This window comes from Citrus sinensis, chromosome 8 (genome assembly GCF_022201045.2).
Source record: "Citrus sinensis cultivar Valencia sweet orange chromosome 8, DVS_A1.0, whole genome shotgun sequence".
NCBI lineage: Eukaryota > Viridiplantae > Streptophyta > Magnoliopsida > Sapindales > Rutaceae > Citrus > Citrus sinensis.
In genome coordinates, this window is record NC_068563.1 from 24,019,405 (window position 1) to 24,038,276 (window position 18,872).

The 18,872-nt window shown below is 32.5% G+C and overlaps 2 protein-coding genes across 7 annotated transcripts in view; one reads left to right on the forward strand and one right to left on the reverse strand.

The window, feature by feature from the left end:
* Positions 1-18,872, forward strand: part of LOC102624420 (uncharacterized) — a 53,784-nt gene that overhangs the window by 9,702 nt on the left and 25,210 nt on the right. The gene's annotated exons all lie outside the window — the stretch shown is intronic.
* LOC102624132 (uncharacterized) lies at positions 10,591-14,030 on the reverse strand. The gene is made up of 9 exons (XM_006481442.3): positions 13,733-14,030; positions 13,540-13,632; positions 13,192-13,273; positions 13,024-13,080; positions 12,453-12,521; positions 12,281-12,378; positions 12,041-12,127; positions 11,861-11,941; positions 10,591-11,775 (listed from the first exon to the last, which is right to left on the reverse strand). The coding sequence occupies exons 1-9, from the start codon at positions 13,901-13,903 to the stop codon at positions 11,041-11,043; spliced, it is 1,473 nt and encodes a 490-aa protein (XP_006481505.1). The 5' UTR covers positions 13,904-14,030; the 3' UTR covers positions 10,591-11,040.

Genomic DNA, 18,872 nt, shown 5'->3' on the forward strand with positions numbered 1-18,872 from the left:
TACCAAGACTTCATTTTGACTAAGGTGCTCTATTAACTCAAAAAAATTAACTCCAATGTTTCATTATAAATTGAAGAATAATATTAAAGTAAATGTATAATATATACATTTAAAATAATTTCAATATTTAAAAAATATTTGAATACTTTACAATCTTATAATATATTAAGCCAAATAAATAGAAGCATAATATTAAAATAAATAAATCAAAATTTAAGTTATTTTCAATATTTTATAAAATAATTTTAATATTGTTAATAAATTAGATACATTTTATTAATTGTAAAATTTATTTAACCAAAGATATATTTAGAACTTCTATAATAAATACAAATTATGATTCAAATATATCATAATTTATATGTTGAAAATTATTTTGTATATTAAAAAATTTTAATATTATTTGACTAATAGACAAGTTAAACTATTTAAATTATATTTATATTTATTAAAAAAATTAAAGCTAATTTTTTTAATTACTATTTACTAATGGTATTATAGTCAAAAGAAAGATTTGCCAAGGTTGAATCATTTGCTGCAACTCAAGAAAAGCCAATAAAATTCAGTTTTAGTTCCCTTACTAGCACAAAACCAATTGAATCAAATTTGTTTCTCTCTCTCTCTCTCTTGTAGTCTCATCTATACAGTTAATTTGCTCAAACTTGTTTTCTTTTTTAAATTTGATTATTTTTAATTTTGGAAGCTAGTGTTTTTTATTTTTGTTGAGAGAGCATATTTGAAAAAGGAGATTATTTAAAAAAAAATGTATTTTTGGCATTAAAGGCAATATAATTGGAAAAAAATTTTAAGATGATTTTGGAGGGGCCATATATTATATACAACATAGTACAAGGGTGGGATATTTCCACCCAATTATTTGTATAAACCCATCCCACTTCTAAAAAATATTTATAATAAATACACATTTTTCTAATAAATAAAAATCAACAAAAAAAATAATGTAATTAATCAATTAAATCGTTCTTATATTTTTTTTCTTAGTTGTTTTTTACCATTAAAGGAGCTTTAATATAAGTTCTATTTAATTATTTTGCTTTATGACATAAAATGACCCATTGGGCCAAAAAAAAATTTGTTCTTGTATCTAATACTTTAGATACTTAATTTTGTGACTTATAATCTAGCTTCTTAAATGAAGCCTAATAATTTTCAACATTTTACATGTAAATGACATAAATTTGACAGCCTAATAATTTAATGAGTATTTTCTCATAAAGACATTATGCCAGTTTAATTAAAAATAGTCAATTTAAATTTAGGTTTAAGTAATCTTATTAGTCCCATATAAAAAAAACTAAGTTACAACAAAATAAATTAAGATAGATTTAATTGATTAATTCTTTTGAATTCTTCTTTATTTGAAATTTTTAAAAATAATGAAAACTTTTTGTAATTATTTTCTAAAAGTGGGGTGGACATCATCACCCATAATACACATGTCCATATAAAGAGAGTTAACACATAAAAGTCGTATAAATAAGTTCAAATAGCGCCCAACACAGAAAATTAAACTAATCCAAGCTTCTTTTTTTTGAATTAAAGTAATCAGGGGGTTGAAAAAAGAAACTTGGTTGAAAAAAAGAAACTTTGCATAAATACGCACAAACTATAAAGTGATGTGGTATGAAAATTGTGATTGAATAAAGCAAACGGGCAATGTTATAACTATTAATTTTTTTGTACCAAACTACCAATTGATGTGACATTATATGAGTGGTTAAATGAATACATCACCAAACTTATTTTTATTATTTTATATTTTTATTATTTTATATTTTTATTTAACTAATTCTTATGTCAAAGATTTACAAATGGGTAATTTCTTGATTTTGGCATGATATGGCAAAGCAGCAAACATGCATAAGAAAACGAAATGTGCATAAGAGAATGATATCATATTGGTTGCTATAAGGTCCGCTGTTTATTCATACGATATTTCCAATCTAATTAATTTAAAATTGAAATGTATTTATGACCACACCTTTTGCCTTTTGGCAATTTTTCCGTGCCCGATCATTTCGAATTCTGGACCATCATTTGAAATTTCCGTGTCATTGACTGCTATGGTTCCGTAAGTGGACTTGCAATTAGCCTGAAGTACTAGGCATTTATCACTAAATCACATAACGTGACTTAGTTGCCTGCTTCATGGGAAGAGTTGGTGACCTGTTTGCTTGTTTGATTGAGTGGGAAAAAAAAACAAAAATTTGTTTCATTTTATCAATCATTCAAGAATCCAGGGACTGAGAGCAAACTCGGAACTGTAGAAAACGAAGAATATAGAAATTGAGGTCCCGAGAAATAGAGAGTAAAATAGATAAAGAAGAATCGGAAAAGAACAAGCTAGAAAAATTAAAATGGAAGAAAAAAAGGCCGAGAAAAGAGATAAAAATAAATAAAAAGACTAGAGAACAAAAATGCATTAGAGGATTAAAATGAAATAATGTAAATTAGAGGGTAAAAATATTTTTTGACGTTCGAGAATTTATGTTTTAGCCTTGAGTGGAGTTATTTAAACTCACCAATTTCTTCTCTTTGCCTTCTTGTTTAATTAAAATATTAATTATCAAATTAATTTTGATAAAATTACCTAATTAACCTCTATTCTCTCTCTCTCTCTCTCAGCTCTAATCAATTCTTTCGATTTTCTCGTCTACAAATGAATGTGAAATCTCATAAATAATTGAAATTAATTTTCCTATAGGCTATAACCAATGTCAAATCAAGGCTTAGTGGCTCGAACCGCTTCAAGACTAGGGTTCTCAGGGCCAAAGGGGTTTGCATGCTTCGCTTAGAAATTTTAGAGGCTGAATTACTAAACTCAGCAAACCATTTGGCTCACTGATCTTATTCAAAAGCTCTTTGACCAACAGCTTAATAATAATAAGTTAATAACTACTCTTTCTTCAATTTATAGGAACAAATCCACCATCCAAAAATGAGTATCAAGAATTTTAAGTAACCACGAAAGCAACAAATTTTTTGTTTTCCTATAAATCTGTGTAAAGTTACAAATCTTTGCTTCAAATTGAAAATAAAATTAAAAAATCGCAATTCAAATGCCACAAATAAAATGTAGTGGAATTTATGAAAAAAAAAAATCCATGGCCAAAGAGAGTGAAACCATAAGTTTTTAATTTGCAAAAAGTGATGTTGAGGGAGAACAAGCACTGTAAGAAAGAGAAGAAAATTAATGGGCAATTTTAAGATTTTAAAATTTTAATAATTATTATATTTTTATGATGGGTGTAAAAAACAATTTAGTGGTTTCAAATAATCTCATCTTTAGCTTTTAGTACAGACATAAGTTCTTTTATCACTCCTAACTGTTAATCTTTTAACCATACAATTAAGAAAAGTTTGCAAAGCAAAGAATCCATGGAAGAGTCAGAATCAAACGAGTGGAGACTCTCAAGATTTTTTTTTCCCCAAGTTAATCATAAAAATATCATCGGAACTTTCAATTTGCATTATTAGATTGGAAGATTGTGACACATTAATATAAGTCGAACTCGTGGATAATTTTGGAGGAAAATAAATTTAGCTACCTACTTCATGCGAATTGACGACCTGTTTTCCTGTTTGATTGCGTATCAAAAAAATGGAAATTTATTTCATTTTCAAGCATTCAAAAGAATCGAGAGACTGAGAGCAACTTAGAAAAGATAAAAGAGGAAGAAAGTAGAAATTGAGGTCGACAGAAATTATAAAGAGTAAAATAGATAGAGAAGGAAAGGAAAAAATTAAAATGAAAGAAATAAAGACCGAGAGACAAAGAGGAAAAAAAGAAGTTATCAAAATATGTATTGGATGGTTATAATAACATCGTAAATTAGAGGGTAATAGATTTATAAATTTTGAAAATTTAGTTGTTATAGTTCTCACTGTTAAATTTTGAACTCTATGGAGAAGTTTTAAAACAATCAATCCGTGATTATTCAAGATTCGGTTGCAAGAGCGATACACTTTTTATTTTTTATTTTTTCATTTTGAGTAGCACTATTGGGCCTTCAATAATCCTTATTAAGACCCCTGTTTTTTTTGGTTCTTACAACTTAAACCACATATGAAATTACTTTAAAAGACAAATAAAATTCTAATGAAAATCATGTAGACTGCACAATTCTCTTCTATGAGCCCATTTAAAATAACGGGGAAAAATATTCAAAATGAAAGAGAGAAAAAAAATTAAGTAACAAAGATTTGTTTATGTAAAACATAAAATGGTCCACGAAATTATTTTCATTAAAGTGGGGTTATTTAAGCCCACAAAATTTCTTTAAACACCCATATTTTTGTAGAAAATTTTATATTAAATTATCGGTTAACAAAATTATTAATAAATAGGTAATACTGAAATGATTTTTTATTTATATTTTTAGTCTTTAATTTTAGCTGTCAATTTTTTTTTTCTGATAACAGAAATATGCCAGGATAATTATGAGAAATTAGATTCAACGTAATTAATTCATAATTGTAGAACTAAAAAAGTATATAAGACAACACCTATCCCTTTCGGCAAGAAACTAACCTCGGGAGGAAAATGGAGAGCCTGAGAGCAAACTAGAAATGATAGAAGAGGGAAATAAATAGAAATTGAGGTCGAGAGAAATTATAGAGAGGCAAAATAGATAAAGAAGAATAGAAAAAGAAATAGAAAAAAAAAAAAGTGGAAGAAAGAAAGGACGAGAGCAGTGGTTAAAAAAAAAAAAAATTGTTAGATGGTTAAAATGAAATACTGTAAATTAGGGGGTAACAAAATTTTCTGATAAATAAAACGTAACAGTTCTAATAAAAAGAAACTTCATACAACTATATATTAAATGTCAGAGATCCAATAGCAAGTTGTAAGTATCTTAATTAGCTAAATTACACTTTCCACTTCTCTTTTTTTTACATTTTAAAAAATATGTTAAAATCCACAGGCCAAAGTATCTTCATTCTAGATTTAATTTTTTTAATGCCTGTCTGAAAATTTTTCTCTATAAAAAAATTTCTTTATAGTTTTCACGACGCCTAAAATACTTTGTGCAAGGACAACAAATTACGTTTCTTCACTTTCCATTTATTTAATTTGAAATTGAGTTATTCGTTTTGCGAATCAAAGATATTGTACAAAAAAATTGTGCTGCTGGTCCAGCAGAGACTTTCTGATCCAGCAGAGACTTTCTTATTTTGTTGGTCAAGAGATTTCATTGGCCCATGCGATTAACTTTGGTCTAATTGGTAGGCTAAGTAGACAATGAATAGAAATTGTCAAGACATGAAGCCCTCAAACTACTAACAGTACTAGTGTTTATTCATTTGTATGCATATTGGTTCCTCTTATTCCCAGCTTGTTCCCGCCAGGTTTGTGCATAAGGCTGCTGCTCTTGTTCAAAAGTTCAGTCACGAAACGAAAACGTTATTGAACTTGCTTGAAAGAAAAAATTAGGAATTTTTTAATTATAAATAGAGGAATCCCTCACTATGTGCATATGCGAACTACAGCATCCTGAGAATATATTGAAGGGTAAAATGGGTAGGATCACATACTACACTAACTTAACAAGATTTTCAAGTGCAACCAAGTATAACTCCAAATACTGTAAGAAACAATAAAGGAAAGAATTCTTAAAAACCAAATTAATGCGGACACTTTGTAAATACTGTCACCATCTCATGCAAGAAGTTCATGTGCGTCTTATACTTAACTCAAATTCAGTCAAATTGAGGTTAAAGCTTAAACCAGTCGCAAAACAGCAGATCCGATGGGTGAGCTGCGTGCTGCGTCGATGACAATGGTTGTGGCTGCATTGGTGACTATGGGCTGCCTCTATGTCTACCGTGCCGTCTTCGATCATTAGTGCTGTCAGCTACCACTTTTCTTTTGCATTGTGTGTGTGAAAGAAGAAGAGATTTGTTCGTAGTCGTGTGTGCTGTGCGTGTTTCAATTTGATTGTTTTTTGTTATATTTTGGAATGGCTAATTACAAGAACTAACTCAACACTTCAACATTTAATTAATCAAGATGGAATTGAAACAAGATTGATAAAGATCGGAGTAAAGAGCAGAAAAACAGAACAAGATTTCAGAGAACTAGATAACAGATTTGAAGGAAAAATTCACACTCTTTCATTCATTAAAACTGAGTACAAAGTCAATCATAAATGAAGAGAAGATTACAAGAATTATGTGTGTAGAATAATTATTCTAATTGGAGAAGAAATGAGTGAGAAAGAGCTTATATATAAGATGCTACAAGCCAGCTTCACCTGGAAAATTTCCAGAAACCATATAACGAACTTTAACAATCAGGCCACGTCAGCAGATATTTACAAACACATCCTTCAACTGAATGCAATCTGCACAATGAACCACACAACTCTCACTTGATTTCACTTTAGTCCCCAAAATCAGTTAATCACATCTCCACACCCAGTGGCGGATTTAGAAAAATAATTCACCAATGGCTAAATTAAATAACAGCAAAATATAAAAACTGAAACTTGAATATATAAAATTTTTGATAACACATTTACAATTGTTCTCTACGCGATTTCATATTCTGAAAACGTTGTGCAATAGACTCATTATCAACACTATTAAATACATATTTTTCTACATAAACAATCGAATTATCATTTATCCATTCATCTCCCATCCGATTCCGAAGTTCATTCTTCACAAATTTCATTGCTGAAAATGTTCTCTCTACTGTGGCTGTAGAAACTGGAAGAATGAGGCTATTTGATAATTTGACATGGATTATTTAAAAAATTATTAATTTTTCTTTTAAACAAAAAGGGGTAATTCTTTTTTCTTTTTTTTTCAGTGGGGGCTTGAGCCCTCGTTGGTCCTACACTGCATCCCCTCTGTCCACACCTTTTTTTTTTTAAAGTTCTAGTGAAATGATGCCATTTCATATTGTGAAACGATGTCGTTTCACTGATCTAGAAACGACATGTCCTTTTTATCGTTCTACATAGGATGACATATTGTTTTATATGGGATGACATGTAGTTTTATATAGAACAACATGTCATTCTTTATAGGAGTTTCTTTTATCTTAAAAGATTAGATTACCCTTATGATGTCAGCACTTACAAACGGCAACTAACGGATTAATGGTTGACAGATAATTTTTGTCAACTTAAAGTGGACGATTGATACACCCTTAAAGTGTTATAATATTTTTAATAATATAATAAATTTAAGACATATGAATGATAATTTCTAAAAAAAAGAAAAAAGACACTTCATTGATCTACTGTGATCCTACTGAACTCTTAAAGAGAAGAAAGTGCAGTAGAGATGCCTGGGCTTAACTTCATCAAATGCTGATGTGCAATTAACCCGTGCGAGCTATATAATAAATTAACTCTTTTGAATTATCTCCCTCAATTATATTTGGTACTTCCAACAAATACAATAACAGATAACTTGTAAAATCGAGCAATACGAAAGCCCTTTAGAGCCAAAATCTTCAGTTCCCCTTGTTTGGACATTGGACCTTCTTCACTTTGAGGCGTTTTTCGCAACAAGTCCACAACGTAACGCCCACTAGATCACCCGTATACTGTAAAATTTAAATAAATAAAATGAAGTGTGAATCCAACGAACAAGTGACGTCTCCAAATTAACGTGAGAAAATTATAGAGCAACAAGCATCGGAATCTCAGTAAGAGTGAGTCGCACTGTTATTAACCAAACAAAACAAAAAGGAAACAAAACACTCTCTGTCAAGTGTCTCTCTGATCGCAATTAATTTTCTATTTTAATTATTATAATCACCAGATCAAATCGAAAGGAGCCATAATATTTATTCACCGATTTAAGAAACAATCTCGTTACCTTTTATTAACCCTAGATCAAAATTCACAAATGGCTCATCGAAAAGCTCGAGAGCGCGACATGCTGGACTCCGTCTACTCGATGCTAGCCCTCGTCTTCATACTTGTCGCTTGCGTCGAGCTCTGTGACGCCGCCACCGTTGTCGACGTCTATCGTCTCATTCAATACGACATCTCCGGCGTCCCGTTTGGATCTCGGCTGGCGAGCCTCAATCACCACGCCGGCTCATTTTCTGCAACCCTGGAGAAGACGGGATCGTTTCTGTAGTAAAGATCCACGGCCGAGATTATCTCTTCGGTGACAAGTAAGGAATCATCATCATGAATGCGTTTTGCGGGTTGTTTTTGGCAATCAAGAAGCGGGAATGAGTGAGAGAAAAAAGACCGGTGACCACCTCCGGGGTAAGAGGAGACGAGGTTTCGTACACGTGGGTCGTTAGAGGAAGGCCACGTGGAGGAGCAGATATGTTGCCAGAGTTTTTCTTGTGCACATAGAGAGTGTAGATGAGATGAAGTGCAAGCTGCGGCAGCAAGAGTTTGGCCGTCGAGTCGGGTTAAGATATGAGTCTCGATGATGTCGGGAAGCAACGTTGTGATGCCTTGATGGCTTGTAAATTTTGTGGGACAAGGAGAAGAAGCCATTGCTTCTTAATTTGTTACCTCAAAATGGAGTTTGAATGTTGGGTTCATTTATAAGCAAAAGCGTTAGGCCTAATTGGTCTAATAAAAATGTTGAAACAAATATGTGTATATGACAAAAGATGGATCAGTTTTAGAAAATGTTATTCTTTGGTTAATCCAATCATAGGATAAGTTGTTGATTCGCTTTAATGTAATGAGCAAGATTTATGAATTAAATTCTAAAAGTCAAGGTTGGTAGGCTATAGACAAATGCATAAAAGATAGAAAAGGGGAATTTCCAGGCGGTGGATGAAAACAGTCGACGTTTTTCTTCTTCTTTTTTTCTCTCTCAATCTTTTAGATTTAAAAAAGAAAAGATTTATGAGCCTTGAGGCGTGTGGTCTGAGTGTTTTTTAAGTAGATTTATTTACCTAATCACTTGAATTCAAGTAATGAGAAAGTAGAGGGCTAAACATTGACTTAGGTTTTGTTCCACCCCCTAAAAAAAGTAGAGAATCAAAAAACGATATGAGATTTTTCATACTGTCTACCTCTTAAAAGATGCAAAAAAGAGATATTGCAGTTTATCAAAAATTTCGTGTTGTTTTAAATTTTTTTCCATAAATACAAAGTACAATCATAAGATTAGAGCACTCTTTGAATAATTTTCAAGTAGTTTTTCTGTGATGGGGAGATAAAAGCCTAAAAAAGTCATGAATCTATAGACTTTTTTATTTTTCTTTTAAAAATATCTGTCAGGGATCTACTTTTCTTGTCAATAAATAATAAAATGAAAACTTAGAATAAAACCTTTTTTCAAAATTATAAAAAAAAAAAAACTACTTTCATTTTTTTTTTTCTGGTTTGGAAATTGGAAGTCTAATGAAGTCATCGTGATTGATTGTCACTACCTGTAAGACATCATAACGTGTGAGTTGTAATAATTCCATTAAAAAAGAAACAATGAGAAATATAGTGTTGTTTTTCTTTCAGTACTCTGGTGCAAGGTATTCATTGCCATGACGTGGCTTAAATTTAGTGAATAAACAATTCTATGCAAGAGTGATGCCACAGTTACATAATTGGGATAAAAGCCGTTAATACATTGTTCGTATTCAAATGGCGCGATTAACATACTGTATTATAATATTTTGTATTATATTATTTTTAATGTAAGTATATTGTATTATTCTACATTACATTAGCACTGTATTATAATAATATTGTACAACGTTTTGTGCTATACTGTATTATATTAATTTTTTTTGTAATTAATTTAAATTATAGAAGTCTCAAATTTTAAAAATTTAACATTATTTTTTAGTATAATGTTAAAAAATATCATAATTTTCATAAAGATTAAAACTTATAGCCTTACATTTTCCGCAACATAACATTTATTTTTTAGTATTTTCTAAATATATAACATGTGAAACAAAGATTGAAGTAAATAATTTAATCAAATAATATCTAAATAATATCATAACGTAATAATATTTAATAATAATATTATTTTATTAGTATTAGTTTTAAATTAATATTATTTAAATTTATTCATATACAAATATTTATTATTAGTTATATTAAATTGTTAAATAATAATCAATTTTTATATATTCATTATTATCATATAATTAAATAATGTAATATTATGTTATATTTTTATTTTTATATATTATTTAAATACTTATTATTAGTTATATTAACTTATTAAATATTAATCAATTTTATATATTAATTATTATATAATTAAATAATACATTATTTGGTCATATTTTTAATATAATAAAAATTAAAATATGAATAATAAATAATAAATTTATTAATTTATGTTAATATTTATGATTTAAAAATAAAAGAAAATAAAAATTAATATTATATAATATTATATTAAATGAAAAAAATTATATTTATTTATTAAAAAAAGTAAAAGCAAAACAGTAATGCAACAACTGCTGCATTCACTAAACCTCGACTTTGCATTAGCACACCCCCTTTAACCCATTACAATTTCTTTTCAAATATAGTCTTGCTATTAAGTTAATATGTACAGTCTTTTAATTACCCCATAATCCTATAATTCAAACACATCCAAAGTGATGAACTGAGACAAGCAAAGCAAAACCAAATGATTTCAACATAATTGGTATGATAAAACAATTATGTTCTACATAAAGTTGTGGTTCTGGCTTATTGACAATCATTCGAGCAAATTTACTTCCGAGAAACGTGTAACACGAGGGTGATTCCCACATTGATGATACATACAATTGAGGTCTTGGCCACTGTGAAATTGCAGCACATAGCAACAATGGCAAGCAATAAATTGCAACCCAGGCTAGCATTCCATTAAAGTCCAGAGATGGCTGGACTCGAGAAGCAAAATGGGATGCTAAGCATCAGAAACCCTTTGAAAAGAAAAGCAAGTTTCACCGTCAAAACTTACCTGAGTACACCTGAGAGTTAAGCTTCTCAAAGAATAGTTATCAGACTCAATAAGAGATGAAGAGTAGCTCAACTGAAAGAGTTTCAAATAATTCACGCAGCTCCATCACAGTATAATCAATCACTCATCACCCCAAGTTGATGGTCCACCCAATCCAACTTCAGGTTCCTGAGACAATTGAACTGTCAGACCCATACCCCTGTTTTTAGATTTCTTCTTCTTACCAGAAGAGGTAACTAAGCCATCAACTGAGTTGAATTTAGAAGCTTCATTAACCATATTGTTGTCACCATCAAATCCGGGATTTCCTGCAATATTGGCAGAGAAGAGCTCCGAGAAAGCGGTTTCTCCATTGTCAATAATGTCAAGTTCTCCTTGTTTCTCCTTTGACCGTTTCTTCTGTTTCTTCCTAAATCTCTTATCATCATCGTGAACTTGAATGCCTTTGTTTGAGAGATTTTCACTAGTTTTTCTTCCCTTCCGCTTCAGATCTTTCTCCATTTCAACATCTCCAGAACCATTTAGATTGGCATCTTTGTTTTGACCAGGCACAACGCCTCCAGAGTTCTTTGCATCGTCAATAGCATCAAGCTCCCCTTCTTTCTCTTTGGACTTCTTTTTCAATTTCTTCCCTGCTGCTGAATCACTTTTGCTCCACTGAATTTCTTCATTTGAGAGTTTGTCATTTGTTTCTCTTGTGCCACCTCTTTTCTTTCCCATACGAACTTTTATCGTGTCATCAGAATTATTTGAGGAATCATTAACTTTATCAACTATATTGTCCTTTTCATTTTTGGTGATTCTATCTATTGGTCTAGCATTGAAAATACACAAGTTTGGCAATAGAGTTTTGACCTGCAACAATATTGGACATAGATTAATCCAGCTAGAAGCAGAATTCTGAAAGAGTATTAACATGATAAAATGATTGCAATATTACCTTCTTTGCCAATTTATCATATTCAGCTACAGGGTTTCCTTGTAGATTGAGGTTATTCAGGCTAACCAATGACTTTAGCACCTGCTATTCAAGCATGTTGCCATTAAGCATGGTGAGAAAGTATATAGAAAAAACTTGATGAAAACAAATATAAAAGAAGCAAATATTTCAATGCCTCACCTTCAATTCTGACCATCTCGTGATCAAGTTCTTTCCTAAGTCTAAATTTTGAAGCTTCTTATTAAAAGCCAACTCGGCTGGAAGTGTCTAGGCAATTAAGAGAGCGAGACAGAGAAAGACAACATAAGAAATGAACAAGATATCAATCACAATACTAACAAACCAAAAATAATAATAATAATAATAATGAATTTGAGGACAGCGTGCTATCATAATACGACCAGTGGGTACATGATTTACCTTAATGTCATTGTGAGCAAGTCGGAGTTCTTTCAATTCTGTGCAAGACTTGAGCGAAGAACCAATAATCTGAACTTGGCAGTTTGACACAGAGAGAGCTGGAGCCAGTTTTGATTAACAGCCTTAGCAGCAGTCTATATTAGCTAAAGGCAATTAATGACCAAAGCATTGCTTGCCTTTGTAATAGCTTTCATATTGAGCAGAGAATCACCAATTTTGCGAATTGGATTTCGAGAAAGAACTGCAGGACAATCCCCAACGCCAAAGAGCATGATTCAGGTTCTACGGTCTTAATGGTAAAACAAACTTTTATCCAAGAATCAACTTAAATTCCAATATTGACTTGATCTGAACAAAGTATCATCAATCATGAACATGTAAAATCAAAAGGAATTGCACACGAGTTTGCTATCCCCTCAAAATCACACAGGCTTTCTCTCTACTGAAAAGTCCTAGAATAGATGTTCAACCATGCCTTCACCACTCCTTTAAACCAAATCCTAGAACAGGTAAAATTAATAGAATTAAAGAATATTGGCTCTAAGAAAAATGTAATTTGTTACTTCTCAAAGAATTACAGCTCTTATTCCTCTCCCATTTTCACCAAAGTTCTATATAGACAACAACACTTGAATAAACATAGGCTAGAGCATGTAATGTCAATCTACCAACAACGACCAGCCAAATGAATAAATTTTATCAAATACAACGAAGTGTGAACTTGAAGAAATAAGAATCCATACCAAGAGTGTTCAATTCCTTCATCTGATCAAGCTTGCATATTGAAACAATCTCATTGTCTGCACAACTCCAAAAAAGAGAAAAAAAAAAGGTTAAAAAAATAAATGATTTCCATATATTCATATCATCAACTTACAAAGAGGGTGCTGCACTTAGGGTCTAAATCTCACCATTCAGAATTAAAGCACGTAAGCTCACAACAGACGTCACGTCATCCATCGATCTAAGCTTATTTTTGCCCACATTCAACACCTGAACTTCAAAGACAGAACAAGGTGAATTTAAATAATCCAATTAGCTCATCATTTCCAAACCTAAACGACTTCAAACAACTAGTTTAGTTCCAGCAAGTGTCCCAATGGACAATCATAACAAACGGATAAAAGATTTCGACCAAATCGCCAGTAACAATAAGCATTGAAACCTTCTCATGGGAAAACAAGAATCTCTCATAAGCAAACATTTAAAAGTGTAAAAAATGTAAAATATCATGAACAAAGCAAGGGAATGACACTTACAGTGGGCTTAGAGAGTCCTTCGATTCCTTTTAAGCTTTGCAATTTGTTTTGCACAAGTGATAGCCACTTCAAATTCACGCAATGCTTCAACCCCTACAAATAAAATTAAAAAAAAAAAGAAATTTCAAGCCAAAAATGATAAAGGCGTAAATTTGTTACTGGGGTGTCGGAGAAATGAATGAATGGTAGGTACCTCAAGAGAAGTGAGGTTGTTGGAGCTAAGGTCGAGTCTCTCCAAGTTGTTGAAATCGGTCAAGCAAGAGACGTCGGAGAGAGCTTTGTGAGTGAGACTCAGAGATTTTATGGAATTGGGATCGCAAGTCTTGTTGTCCTTCAAAATTTGCTGGGTGCTCAATCGTGTCATGATTTGGCTTCTTCTGTTTAGTCTTTGAGAATTCGCTAAACCCTTGCTTTCAAAACCTCTTGCTGCAGTGCAAGGTTTATCCCTAAACTCTCAATCAGTGTATGTACCGTTCTCGTTTGACGTCAACCGACACGTCGTTTCTATGTAATTCTTTTGTCGAAACCAAATGGAGTTCATTTTAGTAAAATTTACAAATATGATCCAATTCTTAGGCCAATTCACAAAAAATAGCTCAACATTTTTCTCTCTTTTTTTTTGGTCCGGATCACAATGCCCAAAAATATATTTTGTTAGACATTTTTTTTTTATTAAGTTTGAATGGAAACAAGAAGTCTCCCCATTAAATATCATACTCTTAACCCTGCTATTATTAATTGAACTTGAGTCATTGTGAGCACAAAAGACATTCATGGGCAATCGAACTTCGCCCAAAGGTATGTATGTTATATTAACTCTAGACATCCTACATGTCTAAAACTATCTAAAACTGTTCTTTATTAGCAATGTAGGATGAACTAATGAAGGGACATTCATGGGCAATCGAACTAATGAAGGGACAACAATATGTCATTCTAAAACTGTTCTAAAATTGCGTAATTTTAGAGGGCTCAAATGTCCACTCCCCCCTTTTATTGTAATGATCGAGTGACATTACATCTTCGGTCCTAAAGTACATAATATAACAAACATTCAGACACGGAAAAGTCTAGTAACATCTTCTTACAAAGCAGCAAAATTCATCCATAAAGCCTTCCAAAAAATGACAGTACTTGAACCTCCATTTTCTGCTGACAAGTAGAGGACCTATGAAACACCAGAAACCCACTACAAATCCAAGTGCCAAGCTTACATACAACAACCAGTCCACTTCATCTTCATCTTCATCTTCGTTTCCATTTCCATTTGGATCTTCAGGTACAAGAGGATTCTTCTCAGTACAATTAGGAAGTGGCGCTCCGCATAGATTGTTGCCGGCAAAAGAGTATGCATCGAAGCTTTGCAATTGAGTACTTGAAGGAATTTTCCCTGTCAAGTGATTGTTGGACAAGTTCAGGTGACTTAAAAATGACAAACTTGACATACTTCGGGGAATTTCACCAGAAAGTTGGTTCGCTGAGAAATCGAGGGACTCAATTGATTTCATATCACCAATTTTCTCAGGGATTTTTCTGGTGAAAAAATTGTAGGACAAATTCAGTGATTGTAATCCTTTAAGATTTGTCAGTTCCATAGGTATTTCCCCTGAGAAATTATTTTTCGAAATGTCTATGCTTTTTACCAAATTCAGAATGGAGCTATATTCAACCAAAACCCCCTTCGTCACAACGGATGCATCCATCTCAATCAGTATTGAAGATGGGTCCGTCGTCGCCATAACAGTGAAGTTACTGATGCATCTGGGTATGGCCCCTGAGAGATTGTTATGTGCAACATCTAAAATTTGTAAAGAAGTTAGACCACAAAGTTGAATTGGCAAATAGCCGTGAAACTTGTTTGACCGAAGAATGAGAATTGACAATCCAGAAAATCTTTCTCCCATCCATGTTGGGATGTTCCCGACAAACTCATTTTCACCCATGTCAAGAGTTACCAAACTTGAAAAATTTTGAAATGACTCGGGAATGAATCCAGACAATCTATTATTGCGCAGGTTCAATGACCGAAGAGAACGTGAAGTTCCAATTGAGGTCGGAATACTACCGGTAAGGTTATTATTACCTAAATTCAGCATCTCCAATTCAGGCCAATTCATCCAACAATCAGGTATATCCCCAGAAAAGTAATTTTTCGAGAGTTGCAGATGAGAAATGCTCTTTAACCCATTACATATTAAAGGAAAAATGGACCCCGAAAAACTATTATTAGAAAAATCAAGTAAGTCAGGTGAGTTAGGTAGAAGAGGCGATTGACGGTAAGAAAGATTTGGAATCTCACCGTAAATTTGGTTGTGAGAGAGATTCAAGTACGTATACTGGGAGATGGAATTCCAAAACCAACGAGGAATAGTATCAGAAATTCTTGTGTAGGATATGTCCAAAACAGACAAATGCTTTTGCGAATGAAGCCACGATGGAAAATGAGGCCCTAAATGACATGAGCTCAATAGCAATGCATCGAGTTGAAAAGGAGGAACCCAGTTCGGATTTACTTGCAAGATTAGAGAGTTTTTAGATATATAAAATGAGGTCAATTTTGTTAGATTGACGAAGTGAATTTCAGAAAGAGTTCCATTCAACGTGTTGTTCGACAAATCCAGAAGTTTTAAGTGTGATAATTGTCCCAAAGACATTGGAATAGCACCATTCAACAAGTTGCTGGACAAATCTAGATGTTCTAAGTTCAAAATTTGTCCTAGAGACAATGGAATAGAGCCATTCAGCCTGTTTTCGGAAAGATCTAGATCTGTCAAAAATGTAAGTTCTCCTAAAGCAGATGGAAGTGGACCTGAAAGAGAGTTATCTTTCAATTCAAGAGTATGCAGACTTTTGAATTGCCCGAGTTGATTTGTCATCTGACCAGAAATGTGACAACTGCTCAAAACCAGTGACTCTAGTGCATATGCACCACATGAAGAGAAGATATCTAAGATTTGTGATAAATCTTGACCCAATTTGACATATGAGACGTCTATTGATGTTAACTTACAAAGTCTTACAAATGATGTTGGAATCTGCCCTCCAAGTTCTGTATTGGAAGAAAGGTCGAGTGTTTTGATAGAAGTCAAGTGTTCAAGACCCATCGATGAAATCGCACCTCGCAAGCTATTACCTCTAAGAGAAAGGAACTCAAGATCATTAAGCTTAGACAACCAGCCAGGTATTGCAGAATTGAATTCATTAGAAGATAAATCAAGATGCCTAAGAAACGTCAAGTTTCCCAGTCCAATGGGGATTCTACCTTGAAATTCATTATCGCTAAGATCGAAAAAGTCTAAATTACGAAGACCAAAAACCCAACTACTATATTGAAACAGAGAGTTATTAAAATGGTTTCCAGAAAGATCGAGGGCCTTAAGGGAGGAAAAATTAGCAGAGGATGACAAAGGAAAGTGATGGAGTTCACAGGAGGACAACTTTAATACTTTTAAAGAAGGGAGTGAGTTTACCTTCAGTAAACCGTCAGAGGATTTACTAAGGTCAACCTGACTCAGATCGAGGTGCTCTAACAAGAAAAGACCAGATAGCCATGAAAGACTTTCAACTTGTAACTCATTATAATTCTTACTGAGATCAAGATATTGAAGATTGGAGAGATTTCCAAGTTGGTAAGGAATCACTCCTGCAAATTCGGCTCCAGATAGATTTAGATATCTAAGGTTCTTAAGAGAACCAAGATATTTGGGAATCTGAATTCCCAGGAAATCATTATCGCTTAAGTCCAAGTGAATCAAATGCTTTAAGTCAACCAAAGAGGGGTTTATCTTACCAACCAGCGTTGACCCCGTGCCAAAATTAGGATCAGGATTAGGGTTTCTGAGGTTGAGCTGAAGGACATGGCCGGTGAAGTTGTTACAAACAACACCATCCCAAGCACAACAATCTTCATCCCTAATATTCCAAGAGGCAAGACGGCTGGAAGGATCTTCGAGATCTTGTTTCAACTTTAAAAGTGCTTCTCTTTCACCGTCTAAGCAACCCACGTAAGAGTTGCCATTGCAGAAGCTGATGTTGATCATGGTAGCCATAACAAACAACTCAAGGAAAACAAGGGCAAAAGAAACACTCATGATGGTTGATTTCATTACAGTGGATAGTGATGAATTAATTATGGGGAAAGGAAGTGTGCTCCTGAGAATGTTAATATATGCTTGATATTTATAATGTCCTCCATTTGCCCATATGATACGTTCATGATTGTCCTCTGTTTGCCCATCTGATGCGTTCGTGACGTCCTCTATTTGCCCATATGATACGTTCATGATTGTCCTCTGTTTGCCCATCTGATGCGTTCGTGACGTCCTCTGTTTGCCCATCTGATACGTTCGTGACGTCCTTTGTTTGCCCATTTGATACGTTCGGTTCAATCTAATTTGGAATATTATGTTTGAAAAGTATCCATGACTTCGATTTTCTGCAAACAATTTACATGCTCATTACTAGGATCATTAAGTCTTTGAGAAAAACTGGAGTTTTTAAGGTCGTTAATTAAGATTTACTAACTCAATTAATTTGCAGCCATGTAATGTGAATGATAATGAACTAATTTGTCCCACTTCTTTTTTTTTTCTTTTTTACATGCTAACTCTGGTTTGTATCATTGAATGAATATAATCGATCTCACAGTTTTCTTTTAACTGGGGTATTTTAAAGTAATCTATGCGTAAAACAGATTGGACGTCCTCAGGACTTGCTAATATTTAGAAGTAATGGTATTGAGGGGGAAAAAAAAGTAATTTACACGTCGAAGTCAAGCGCAGGCACCCACAATTTTTTCATTGTTCATTTCAAGTGACTAATTTTATCCCAATGAATATTGAATTGAATATATTTATATTAATCAATGGGACAAGTTAAGCAGCCTCAATTTTATAGACAATTTTAACACTAATTTTGAACCTTTCGATTAAGAAAGAATGAATGGTGAGGATTACAATTCAAATGGTGAGGATTGCAATTCAACTAGTTTCATTAATAATAATGTTCACTCTCCTTTAATAGATCCTTCGAACGGGTTAACAATGCATTTTTCTCCCTCACTATTTTTTCTTCTATTTTCTATCTTTTTGAAGTGTTGAATGCAAGTTGGTGTCGAATTTGGGGAATCGATAATGAACAAACCTACCATCATTTTAAGTTTATAAGGCTACATTATTAAAGTGTTGGATAAAAGTTTAGTTAATTTTATTTCACATTTATATGATGAAAAATTTAGTTATCTTCACTATTTTTATTAAAATTATTTATTTTAACCATATACTATTCACTTTTATTTTATAATTATAATTTTTTTTACACCGTCGTAATACCAA